The 13890-nt window shown below is 38.9% G+C and overlaps 1 protein-coding gene across 3 annotated transcripts in view; it reads left to right on the top strand.

Annotated features, from left to right (window-relative positions):
- Positions 1-13890, top strand: part of dnah5 (dynein, axonemal, heavy chain 5) — a 101843-nt gene that overhangs the window by 31575 nt on the left and 56378 nt on the right. For all 3 annotated transcript variants that reach the window (XM_053327431.1, XM_053327429.1, XM_053327432.1), the window contains 18 exons: positions 17-255; positions 1132-1279; positions 1382-1474; positions 2258-2457; positions 2640-2793; positions 3006-3169; positions 3279-3435; positions 3943-4155; positions 4551-4775; positions 5781-5953; positions 8226-8296; positions 8883-8990; positions 9212-9399; positions 10340-10534; positions 11182-11316; positions 11629-11736; positions 12295-12448; positions 12655-12801. In XM_053327431.1, coding sequence (XP_053183406.1) covers positions 17-255; positions 1132-1279; positions 1382-1474; positions 2258-2457; positions 2640-2793; positions 3006-3169; positions 3279-3435; positions 3943-4155; positions 4551-4775; positions 5781-5953; positions 8226-8296; positions 8883-8990; positions 9212-9399; positions 10340-10534; positions 11182-11316; positions 11629-11736; positions 12295-12448; positions 12655-12801 — 2872 coding nt within the window. The remainder of the gene's footprint in view (positions 1-16; positions 256-1131; positions 1280-1381; positions 1475-2257; positions 2458-2639; positions 2794-3005; positions 3170-3278; positions 3436-3942; positions 4156-4550; positions 4776-5780; positions 5954-8225; positions 8297-8882; positions 8991-9211; positions 9400-10339; positions 10535-11181; positions 11317-11628; positions 11737-12294; positions 12449-12654; positions 12802-13890) is intronic.

Below are 13890 nucleotides of genomic sequence, written 5' to 3'. Positions count from 1 at the left end.
TTCTTCTCCTCTTCAGAATCGATTTGACAACCTGTTCAGGAAGTACATCACTTACACAGGTGGAGAGGAGCTGTTTGGACTTTCTGTTACCCAGCATCCTCAGCTGCTGGAAATTAGGAAGCAGTTGACTCTGCTGCAGAAGTTGTACGGCCTCTACAACAATGTCATCGAAACAGTTAATGGTTACTATGATATCCTGTGGGCTGACATCCACATTGAGAAGATCAATAACGAGTTGCTGGACTTTCAGACCAGGTTAGACCGTTTGTTTACTGTCTGTGACATCAGTCTTAATACATAATTTAAGTAAATTAAGCTGGACAGGAGTTGCACTGAGCAGGGAAAGAACAGTAAGACACTTTCAGGAAATGCACAAACAGGACTAATCAATGCCAAGCAGCTGTTGTACTGTATAAATTGAAAAAGTTAGACTGTCATGTTGCCACAGCAAGTGATTGACTGTCAAATTTGAAGACTATATTGAGACAATTTGAACAGTAACAAAGGAAAATGGAAAAACAAGGAGAAACAAATTAAATGATTTTTATTTGTCAGTTCCTCCCATGAGGATCACCTCATCCTTGGCCTGATATAAAGTTCTTTTCCCTGGAGTTATGCTATAACATACTTTTCATCAAGCATGGCATGAATGCTCTGGAGGATTTCAATTTCAACATTCCTATCCACGTTTATCTTAGCACTCTGTCCTCTACAAGGTCTTATTCCCTGTGCTTTCATCAAAGGGAAATGGAGGGAGGTGTAGGCTCAGAGAATGGAAGTTAAAGCACCTTATCTAAGGAAAAAATTGTTTTTAATATGTCTCCAGTTTTGTGTTCTCCTGATAGCCCAGAACTTTTGAATGTTGTAAGCAGTTGACGTTCACAAGGGCAGTATATGCTGACGTAAGAGTTAAAGAAGACAGGACTAGTCCCTCCTCTGGCAGAAATGCTTTCTATCAGTTTTAGAAGTGTTACTTTGGGTACATGATGCAATGTTGCACTGGTACAGAAAGGGCTTGTCCTTTTTAAGACAAACACATTTGGCCTTTAGAGGTGTGCTTCATGCTTAACTACTCTGTTATTTGAAGACAGTTTTGGGTGATATGACTATCACAATTGTTTTCACTACAAGGTGTCGCAAGCTTCCCCGTGCTCTGAAGGAATGGCAGGCCTTCCTGGATCTGAAGAAAACAATTGATGAATTCAGTGAGTGCTGCCCCTTGTTGGAGCTAATGACCAACAAGGCCATGATGACACGCCATTGGAAGAGAATTACCGAGGTCAGTGTAACAAAGCCACCAGCATAGTGCTGATACATTTACCAAAATAGGAAACCAAATTTCCACATTTTGACTAACAAAACTATCTGCTTTTGTGACCAGGTGACTGGACATACTTTTGAGGTGGAGACTGATACTTTTAAGCTACGCAACATTATGGAGGCTCCTCTGCTCAAGTTTAAAGAGGAGATTGAGGTAAGAATGAATAGCAGGATACCAGTGCATGCCAGAAAAGATAGAAAAGTGGCTTTTATTTTTACAGCATGTGGTGGACATTATAACTGTTTTACTGCTCATAGATGCATAGATGATTTTGAAATCATGTATGGCCAATGAATGCCACAAAACTGTTTGCAGGAAGTCAACAAGTTTTACCTTTGAATACTTTTTTCATTGCAATATTGAGACAAGTAATCATAAAGTAATACATTTTGATCAGTGACTGATCCTTGTTGACTCTTTGATTCAGAAATAACACAATGTTAAATGTACAAACAGACTAACAATATGCCTTTAAATCATCCTGACAATGCAATGAGCATTAATCTTGGTGCCAAATTGTTGTCTGTTTAAGCTCTTCCGTGCATTTTCACACAGGCCATTAAATCAGCTGTCAGCATATGAATAACAGTTTTGCTCTCTTAATAAAACTCGCACACATTTTTATGGAGAGCATGTTTGTATTGATTTATTGGACAGAATTTGAAGATTCACAATTTTGACAGCAGCAGCAATTATGTAAATGAAAATCGATCATGATAATTGGTGCTATTGCTTTTGTCGATTTTAAAAAAAGAAGAAAAAAGATTTAATACTTTTAAAAAATGAATTAATCTTCTCTTTGAGATTTTGTAAGAATCACCACCTACATTTTTCTTCCTTTTGATATATACAGTATAATTAATGTTCTGTTGCGGATGTTAAAACTGTATTTTTACTGTTTGTTTGCTTTAATATATGTTGTTTTTTCTAATGCAGGATATATGCATCAGTGCGGTGAAAGAGCGGGACATTGAGCAGAAACTGAAGCAAGTGATTGCAGAGTGGGACAACAAGACTTTCACATTTGCTAACTTTAAGACCCGTGGAGAGTTGCTACTGAGAGGAGACAGTACATCAGAGATTATTACAAGCATGGAGGACAGCCTGATGATTCTGGGATCTCTTATGAGCAACAGGTACAACAATGTTGATGGTTATAATTATTACTTTTAGGATTTTAGCAAGGACCATGAGAGTAAAATTGACTGAAGTCACAGAAAATGTATATGATCGTATTGTAATTCAACAGCAACCACAAAAACTGTCACTGTGTGTTGTATAATTTGAAACCTAAATGCCAATGAAACCTCTTCCCCAGGTATAACACTCCATTTAAAGCTCAGATTCAGAAGTGGGTTCAGAATCTTTCCAACACCACCGATATCATAGAAAACTGGATGACTGTCCAGAACCTCTGGATCTACCTGGAAGCGGTGTTCGTGGGTGGAGACATTGCAAAACAGCTGCCAAAGGTAGACTACACACAGTGACTTATAAACACTAGATTCTATAATCTCAAGGAGTAATTGAAATTATATAGTTATCAGACTTACACACAACTCACCATTTAAAGACAAAGAAGCTTACTCATGAATATAAGAGTTAATTCTAATACTTAATTTTAAATGGAAATTTTGATTTATTCTGAGCCTATCAGATGTTACATTTATTTAACTTTCTTTAGGAAGCAAAGCGATTCTCTAACATTGACAAGTCATGGGTGAAGATCATGATGCGGGCCCATGAGATGCCCAACGTGATACAGTCATGTGTTGGAGATGAGACCATGGGACAGCTTCTTCCTCACCTCCTCGAACAGCTGGAAATCTGCCAGAAATCACTCACAGGGTAAGTACAAAGTCCTATAATTATAAACAAGTCACACCGGAAAACAATGGCTATCATCTGTTTTACTACCATAACTTTTTAAAATTTTTTAAATGTTGCTATCAAACAGTTATTTGGAGAAGAAGCGTCTGCTGTTTCCTCGCTTCTTCTTTGTCTCCGACCCTGCACTGCTGGAGATCCTGGGCCAGGCCTCTGACTCTCACACCATCCAGGCCCACCTTCTCAATGTCTTTGACAACATCAAATGTGTCAGATTCCATGACAAGGTGAACTTTCATGGAACTATCATGGAGTGTTTTCTTCTTTTTTGTTGTTTTTCTTTGGACAGGACTTTGTCACAGATTAAAGACATTTTTCAATCCCTCTGACGGCACTAGTGTGTTTCCACCTTATCAGACAAAGCAATTTTGCCTTTCATTCACCTATTCTCAAACATACACTCACACACTGATGGCGGCAGAGCAGCCATGCTTGGCACTGGCCTGACCAACTTAGGGTTCAGTGTCTAGCTCACGGACATTCAGACACATGGACAGAAAGAGTCCAGGAATCAAACCACCATGAATGGTTAGAGGAAAACCCCTTTTATCTCCTGAGCTACAGCTGCTCCTTTTTGTTTTGCTGGACTGAAATGGTCTACAAAAAAGTTTCATGATGAAAACAGAATAAATTCAATACAGGTTTTTAAATGTAATAAGTTATTAAATAAAATAGAGGAGTAGTAGAGTTATCAATTTTTGATTGTAATAAATAAAACATGTCACCTTTCCCAGATATATGACCGTATCCTGGCTGTATCATCACGGGAGGGGGAGACAGTGGAGCTGGAGCGTCCTGTCACAGCAGAAGGAAATGTCGAAGTGTGGCTCAATGCTCTGCTGAAGGAATCCCAGAGGTCTTTGCACATGATAATCCGACAGGCAGCCCTGACCATCCAGGACTCTGGCTTCCAGCTAATCGATTTCCTCAACTCCTTTCCTGCTCAGGTAGGTCAAAGCCAGAGTCAAACAACTAATCCATGAACATTTTAAAACAAGGCCGACAGTTGCAGAAATCATTGCACTTACATTGGCCAAGGACTGTTTACTACATAGAAAAACAATTTAGAAATATGTTGTAATATCAATACTGTTGATAATTACACCAACATTGTACATTTAGTGAATTAACTTCTGTGATTTCTATCTCCGTTATGAACATCAATTTTCGTTGAACTCCAAGACCACTTTTCATTTATTATCTCCCACTCAGTTCCTGTAATTTTCAACTTTGATTTGGTATTCAGGAAAGAACATTTATGGTTTGCTCAACAAGGCAATAATTACAATTAACCATCACACTGTGATGTGATTATTACCAAATATTTACATCCTTGATCCAGGTGGGCTTGCTAGGTATCCAGATGATATGGACAAGGGACTCTGAGGAGGCCCTGACTAATGCGCGATATGATCGTCGCATTATGGCCAAAACCAACCAACTCTTTCTGGATCTGCTCAACACATTAATTGATATGACCACAAGAGACCTGAGTGCTGTGGAGAGGACCAAGTATGAGACTCTTATCACTATCCATGTTCACCAGAGGGACATATTTGATGACCTGGTGAGTACATTGTTGAACATTTAATAAAAAAAACAAAGAGACATGGGGATGTGAGGTCCACGACAAACAAGCTCGTTACAATTTCTCCTCAAGTGTATATCTAATCATCTGCCCAAGACAGCTATCCCTTTGTTAAACTGCATTTGATATTCAGACATCCAAAGGTTGGAGTGTCATACCAATACCAAACATAGTTTACTGCAACGATTCAATTTTATCTGACTATAGTCTTCAAAGCATTTTTCTGGCAGTCAAGTGATATTTAGACCTAGATAAAAGGCTGCTATTGAAGTCTCCCCTCCAGGCACAGTAAATTCCTTCGTCGGTCTCCAAGGAGAAAAGAAAAGAAAGTAACTTTATTTGGATGCGTTTTATTATTATTTAATCCTCATACATGTATTTATTTGTTCTCCCTGTCTTCTTTCGCCTGCAAATCTTTTTTTCTGCCGTCTTCTTTACCTCTCTTCTCCTCTCCTTTAATACATTCTGTTCTTTCATCATCTATCATCGTTCTACCATTCTCTCATCTACCTCTTCCTCCTATTTTCACTGTATTTAATGTACTTATTTTAATTGTCTCCTCTTCCCTGCCACCCTTCTTCCCTTACCTTTTACCTTCCTTTCACCTCATTTTCTTCTTATGGCCTCTAACCTCTTTTCTTTCATCCTTCCCTTACCTGCTTCTCACTGTCTTTCCACCTTCTTTAATGTAACCTTTCTGTCACTTTATACCCCCTCATACGTTTTGCCACCCTATCTCTCCTTCCCTTCTTTCTTCCTGCTTTTATCTCTCACCTCATGTCACCTCCTGAATAGTGCCCTTCGATTTCCTATTCTTCACTTGCCACCCCCCTCTCTCCTTCTCTCCCCCCCCTTCTCTTCCCCCCCTTTTCATTCTGCTCCCCTCCTTTCGCCCCTATCTCTCTCTTTGCCTCTTCTCTTCTATTATCTCTGCCTCTCGTCCTCACTCTCTCTTTTTTTAAAAAAAAACCTTTCTCCCTACAGTGCCGGCTGCATGTCAAAAGCCCCAACGACTTTGAGTGGCTGAAGCAGTGCCGTTTCTACTTCAATGAGGACTCAGACAAGATGATCATCAACATCACAGACGTGGGTTTTGTCTACCAGAATGAATTCTTGGGCTGCACTGAAAGGCTTGTCATTACGCCACTGACTGACAGGTAAAGGGCCATACATGAGGCCACACATACACTCTCATAAAACCCTCCTTTTAGCTGTGCGGGCCATCAAATACTCTAAACAGTAACACACACACACACACATGCAATAATTATACAAATACATAATTCTACAAATTGCATTATTTTATCCCAAAGTGATGACTGCCAATAACTGCAATAATGGAGCACCACTTTAGGGAGGGCTTTTTCATAGCCTCCCCATAATGTTGACTCCCATTCTCAATGTAGGGACAGTATCCAGATTGCCAACTGCATTCTTACCTAGGCTACAAGAGAGCATTCACCAAAAGGATAATGTTTTATTCATTCACTGGCCAAGAATGTGGTTCTCAGTCCAGTCACAAGCATTCAGATGCTATTTGAACATTATTCTGTGATGGTATGTGATTTCAGCATTCATTTAAAAGTAAAAATGTAATGATATCTGCTGATCGTGACCTGTACGAGCAATGTCTGCGTCTATTCAAAATATTGTCACTACATAAGAGCGGTGATTTTTCACTGATACATCAGAAAGTGAAAAGAAGTAAAAGCAGTTGCTCATTGAACAGTGCGTGAAATGCAATGTAGAGACCACAAAGTAACAAGTGAAACAAGCTCCAGCTGAAAGTGACCTTTCTAAAATAATCACTTATCCACAGCTAACATTGAAAACATTTTAAAGTTTTGTTAAAAAATGTGAAAACTCGAACTGTTTAGAAACACATCACCAATTGTATCCCAGTTTGACAGCACAAGTACAACACAACCAAGGAATATTTGCACATTCTCACATTCTCACTGTCTATCATGCCTCAATAATTTACAGCAACTCATGCACATAGCAGCCAATCAAAATGACTGACAGGAATTGCATAAGATTGTTGAGATGAGGATAACACACTTGTCATATGACCAAAAAGTTGGCACTACTCATTAGAGTTGTTCATAAGCTAAAGGAAACTAAAGGAAATTCTCACAGAAGCAACACAGTATTGAATCTAACTGCCCAAGATACATACTGATAACTTTTATCTCTAATGTAGTAGAAATGTTCACTACTGTACAAAATCAGTTCAAGTTTAATGGGTCACAGTTTCTATGGCTGACAATTGATTGAGCTTGAGGAGAGTAGAGTGACAGGGTAGAGACCAGTGAAAGTGGGAAGAGAAGAAATTAGAGGGGAGGAGTAGAAACACTCTCGCACAGTGGTCATCACTTCTGTCACTGAAAAAAGTACTTGCAGTAAGTGTGCAGGCGTTACCTTTCTTCGTTGATGCTGTTTTCTGATAGCCTTGCACCTATGTGATTTATGTGTAATTTCTCTCCTTAATGTCTTCACCTCTGTCACTGACAGAAGATATGACTGAGGAAGAGAATATGACTCTAGGGAGGGGGCCAGAAGTCCAGCAACAGTGTCAGACATGCAGACACAGGGAGAGAAATATGAGAAGAGACAGAGAGAAATAAGATGAGGAGAGACAAGGAGAAAGAGATGAGAAGAGACAGCAGCAGGGAGGGTGCTACCAGCAGATATCAGACAGCAACTCTCTAAAGAAGTGGCATGCTGGCCTTATGGCTGAAGGCACCAAGACAGCCCTGATCTCCCTACTGCTTTCTTTCCCTGCCTGAAACACTATCCACGTCCTCCTTTTCAGCCAGCTTTTATGGCCTCTGCTACTTTCCTTTTCTGTCACCCAATGTTTTTAGTCTCTCTTTTTCACATATTCTGAGTAAAACTGGAACTGATGTGAAAGGGACATTGATCATCAGAAGAGAATCACTTTTGGAGATACAGTTCAATATCAGTGGTCACATTTGTTCTACATTCTCTGAAAAACACAAAAATCTGTTGCAACCACATTCTCTATTATTTGACTAGAGGCCAACAAGGGAAAACAGTGCTCAGACACAGGGCCAGGGTCAGGTCCCGGTGTAAGTCACTCTCTCTGCTGAAGTGTCCTTGAGCAATGCACTAAATCCCTAACTAGCTTCAGGGGCAGTGCTCTCTAGCTGTGCCTGACCTCCAATGTCCCTGTGGAGGATCATATCACATTAGCTTGAATATGTGATAAATTGAATGCGAGGGAAAATGGAAGCTCCTACGTGAGGAAGCAAATTCTTAACCTTATTTATGCCAATGAAATGTAATTGTGTGTGTGTGTGTGTGTGTGTGTGTGTGTGTGTGTGTGTGTGTGTGTGTGTGTGTGTGTGTGTGTGTGTGTGTGTGTGTGTGTGTGTGTGTGTGTGTGTGCCTTGTCTTTTTGCTCAGATGCTACATCACCCTAGCCCAGGCTCTCTGTATGAGTATGGGTGGAGCCCCAGCTGGTCCTGCAGGAACAGGTACCTAAAAAAATACCTTGATCTATTTATGAAATATTCATTTTATCCAGTTTTTCAAAGCTGCTTTGGCAGGACTACTGACTGAAAGATACATAAAATGTGGCAGTAGGTAGTAAGCTATAGTGACATGAAGAAGAGGAATAGTGAGAAAAAAAATACATTGTTGTAGTCTTGTCTCACATACTGTAAGGTTAGATCTGAGTAACTTCAAGGGAGTCCCAAGATAAATATCAATGTTTGTGAATGTACAGTATATCATTGAATAGGCTGAAAAGAACAAAAACATTGTTCAGCAACACATTTATGTTCAACTGTTCAGATTTTTCCTCTCTTTGCTTTTTTCTTGTGAATGACTTGATAGGTTTACCATTTCAGACACAAAATATTCAAATGAAACATTTAGAAACATTAACAGTGCAAAATTCCTCTTTTGTGGAACTTCTCACAAGTCATATACCTATGCACTCTGTAAAGAGGCGTCGGCAGGTCAAGAAAATTAGTTTAGTAACTGGGAAAATGAGTCTTGTTTTTAGTCTGCAAATTCATGAACCTCAGTTTATGGTGCAAAAAATCTCTCCTTTTTTAGGTAAGACAGAGACTACAAAAGACATGGGTCGCTGTCTGGGAAAGTATGTTGTGGTCTTCAACTGTTCTGACCAGATGGACTTCAGAGGCCTTGGAAGAATATTTAAAGGTAAGAGACTGGAGAGACTCACTAAACAAATTGGTGCTATTATGCTATTGAAGCAGCATGAGAAGAGGTATCAATAGAGTCCAAAGAAGCCCAGCTTGAAGGATTTAGGCTAAGTGATAAGGACCATAAATAATGTTTTTCTGAGTATTGAATATGATATATATAATGTCTGCTTTAATTCATTTTTCAAGAGTGTGACTCAAAGTTGCATATATTTTCAGGTCTAGCTCAGTCTGGTTCGTGGGGCTGTTTTGACGAGTTCAACCGGATTGACCTCCCAGTTCTGTCAGTTGCCGCCCAGCAGATTGCCATTGTGCTCACCTGCAAGAAGGAACGACGCAAAAGTTTTATCTTTACTGATGGAGACAGTGTGGATATGAATCCGGAGTTTGGCATCTTCTTAACTATGGTCAGAGACACAACAGTACCTTTGGTGCAAAATTTAGATCTACTGATTTTTGACTGGTTCGAGGGGAACTCATTATCATAACATTAATGTCTGAGAACTGAAGAAAAACCACGTCCTGATTTGGTTGAACTGATATTAGTCACAATGTAATGCCATGCAGTGTTAGGTTGTCTAACACTGCATGTACAACATCTAGTCACGTTTTATTTAAAGAAAAAAAAAAGGTATTTAGAGAGCATTCAATAAATCACAAATAATGCAAGCAGTTATTTTAAAATTAAGTTTGTGTACAACATTGAACATGAAGGTGTGCTCTTATTGAACTTAATATAGTCTTTTTAACAGTAATACATACTGTTAGATCACTTCATTTCCTTGGCACATTGCTAAGTCATTACTGTTCGCAACAGAAAGCAGTGGAATAATTGTCCCATATGGTGAAAGGGGTCAAAGATCATTCTTTTTTTCTTTTTACCCTGTAAATGTGTGGGTGTATGTGTGTGTGTGCGCGAGCGCACATGCTTGTGTGGATGTGTGTGTAGACACGTGTGCAAAGACGATAATCAAAGGCAGGCTCCATGGAGAGGGGCGCCTGAGCTGTGTCCATAGGGATTTAAGTAGCTGAAGTGTAGTGCATGCTATGAACTCTAATGATGTTCCTGTATCAACTGAAGTCTGGCTGTATTTCTTGTGTATACTGTATAGCTATCATGAGTAAATGCTGAGAGAGAGAAAAATCTAATGGAGGGTGAAAGCAGTGCAAAATATGTTTTAATTATATATCAAGACTCAGTTTGAAGCATCACTTGACACATGTTCCACATGGCTTGCAGGTGTATGAAGTGATGTATAAATGCATAGCAAATCACAATTTCTTGCCTAGCAATCACAATTGTTTTTCCTATTTTCACATTATTAAAAAGTGCAATTTTCTTTTCAGAACCCAGGTTATGCAGGACGGCAGGAACTTCCTGAGAACCTAAAGATCAACTTTCGTTCCGTGGCCATGATGGTTCCTGACCGTCAAATTATTATCAGGGTAAAACTGGCCAGCTGCGGGTTTATAGACAATATGGAGCTGGCCCGCAAGTTCTTCACTCTCTACAAGCTGTGTGAGGAGCAACTCTCCAAGCAGGTAAGAAAAGCAAGAGATCTAATATATGAGAATATATAATACACTAATAATAATACATTGTCTCCTTTTAGTTTCACATCATTATAAAATATGTATTTCGAGATTTTGCTGATTTGTTATCAGACTAATTCAATAATGTTAGTGTCTCACTGCAGGCTTTGGTAACTTACAAGTATTTAATGATAAAGCAAATCTTTTCCTAACCTAACCTTAATCTTGGTAGTGCGGTAAGTGATGCAAATAAAACCTGACATCGGTCTGGTTCTCCATTACATCAAGTCCATCAGGCAGTAATACAATCTGAATTCAAATGATCTGATCTCAAATCTTAGATTCTAAACATTGGAAAATGTCTCCTTTGCTAAGATTTTATAGAGACAGTATTTCCTTTGACACTCTTTCATTCCAATGCTGTATAATTTTCACTGTTTTAAACAGGATGTTGATAGCTTGGTTCCTTTGGACCTAAGTGTGCAGAGTCTCATTTTATCCATAAGTCCTTTTTATTTATTTATTTCAAATAAATAATGCTAATATTTGAGTCAATATTAAAGTGGAATGTATCACAATGTAGTGTTCTCGGTGAGTCATTCATCAGGTCTAATGAGGTGATATCAAAGTGAATTTAAAATGCTGTGATTGTCCAGGTTCACTATGACTTCGGCCTACGGAACATCCTGTCAGTGCTGCGAACACTGGGAGCAGCCAAAAGAGCCAACCCCAGTGATACAGAGTCCACCATCGTCATGAGGGTCCTCAGGGACATGAACCTGTCTAAACTGGTCAGTCTGGAATAAATTATCTGCGTATTGCAAACAAAAATACAGGATGAAACATTTACTCCTTACCCTTCTGATCAATATTTATGAACCGGAAATTAGAATAAAGATTCACATGTTAAATCAATGACTAAAACTATAAAGTCAGTATCAAAGATTATAGCAAATGATTTATTGAAATGTAACCACAAACTAAATGATCACAACAGACAAACCAGAATAGTAAAGATGCATAAGATGAACAATTCTCCAATCCTCAGTAGTTTTGTGTGAAATGTTGCAAATATACAGCATTTGTATGAATATGTATTTTAGATCGATGAGGACGAGCCACTCTTCCTGAGCTTGATTGAGGACCTCTTCCCAGGCATCCAGCTTGATAAAGCAGGCTACCCTGAACTAGAGAATGCCATCGACAGACAGGTAGGAGGGAGTGAGGGATGAATTTTTGTATGATTGCAAGAGAAAGTGAAACAGCAGAGCAATACAGCAGGTCACACGGATGCAGAAATGAACGGAAACAGGAAGAATGACGGACAAGGATTAAAAATGAAGGGAGAAAGTGGGAAATGAAGGCACTGAGAGTAAATTCAAGCAGTATGTCTGACTCTGAGAATGCTGTATCTTTTCATCTTTTATGTCATTTACCATTGGTGAACAATTAACAACTAACTAACACTAAAATGTTTAATATATAAATTACAGTGTTGCTATTTGTGTTTTTGGTGCATTATCTCCATTCATTCTTATAGTAATTAATGCATGAACTTATACCTCTGCTTGATTTCTTTTTCAACCCTGTATGTGATTCTATCTGAGCAGTGTATTATGTTGTCCTAACCAACAGCTGATCTAGATGCTTAGACATTTACCATTAAAATAACCAGTAGCATCTAGCACGTCATAGTACTTCAAATACATGTATGCTGGAAAAATAGGAAAGCTGTAGGGTATATTTTATGCCTGTGACTGTTCTATCAGGTTGAAGATGCAGGTTTGATCAGCCACCCTCCCTGGAAGCTGAAGGTCATACAGCTGTTTGAGACTCAGAGGGTCCGACATGGCATGATGGCCCTGGGGCCCAGCGGCGCCGGAAAGACCACTTGTATACACACATTGATGCGAGCTATGACAGGTAGGACACAAACTTGTCAGTGATAAATTTACTCATGTTGAAAGTTGTGTCTGAGAATAATAGACAGATAGAAAATCATTTTTTTTCTTCTCAAGATTTAAGATCGCGCCTCACAAGTCAGTGTATGTTTGTTGAGTTTTACATTTGGTGTTCTAGGTTTGCTTACAAATCTAGGAGCTAATTTCTTTGTTAATCTCTTCTACCAGAGTGTGGTCAGCCTCACAGAGAGATGCGCATGAACCCCAAAGCCATCACCGCACCTCAGATGTTTGGCCGACTGGATGTGGCCACAAACGACTGGACTGACGGCATCTTCTCAACACTTTGGAGAAAAACACTGAGGGCAAAGAAAGGTCAGAAAAGTTGCTTAGTCAGCACTGGTTTCATACTAGGAGGTGAGATGAGTGGTCATTAATAAAGCTGCGGAGCGTTCTCTGCAGTAAGTACTAATTCAAATGTACTCATATTTTATGTAAATTAGAGAATATAAAATCTTTATAAGCTTTTTTTAAGCTCTTTGATTTATTGGCTAAAACCTAATATTGATAATTGAAGTATGCTTTGGGAGTAACTTTGATATGTTTAAATACTGCAGGTGTGGTCTATGAGAAGATGAGCACAAGCTGTAATTACTGTTTACGTGGCAACTAAGGGAGCATGATTTCATAAGTACATCCTCTCGGTTTAGTTAACATAAGAGCAAGAGAGAAAATATGAAAGGGATACCTGCTGGGTTCAGAAATGATTCCTCAAATGATTCATTACTAGTCCTGATAAGCTGTTTTTTTTCTCCTTTGGGAATACCAGTGTAAGTTGATATTATTACCTTGCAGAGAAGTTTAAATATCTTGGGACATCCTCGCATCCATATTTCAAAATAGCACCATCAGCTGTTTTATCTTTCGATGCAGTCTTAAGCTTACACACTTCATTAAAAATGTATGTGTGCATTGGTATGAATAAACATTACATTTGTTTGCTTTTATGTGACAAAATATACATCTGATGTATTCAGTATATATTCCCATGCTATTATGCATCCATAGTATACATATCTTTATGCATGTCTTTGAGCAGGATGCATTCCACATGTTTGTCAGTTGGATTTGTGCATCACTTGCTGTTCATGCTTTTCACTCATGCAGCTTGTTGCTTTGAGCAGATGGAATTTTAGTACAGAAAAAGCAGACAATGTAGAGTTGTGGATGGTCTGCAGGTTCCCAAGCTCCTGACTTGGTCCGAACTGTTAGATCACAGCATTCAGTGATCACACAGTAACATTAAACATTTTATCTACTTCAGTGAGAGTTGCGGTGCTACCTTTTCTATGCACTAAATGTATTTTCAGAGGCCCCTTCATCTTGACAAATAACTATTATCTATGAAAGCACTAGGTCATACTCTTGATCATTTACATTAAAAAAAAACACTGTTTTCTCTCC

Source organism: Scomber japonicus, chromosome 10 (genome assembly GCF_027409825.1).
Source record: "Scomber japonicus isolate fScoJap1 chromosome 10, fScoJap1.pri, whole genome shotgun sequence".
In the NCBI taxonomy this organism is placed as follows: domain Eukaryota; kingdom Metazoa; phylum Chordata; class Actinopteri; order Scombriformes; family Scombridae; genus Scomber; species Scomber japonicus.
This window is presented reverse-complemented; position numbering and strand designations above follow the sequence as displayed.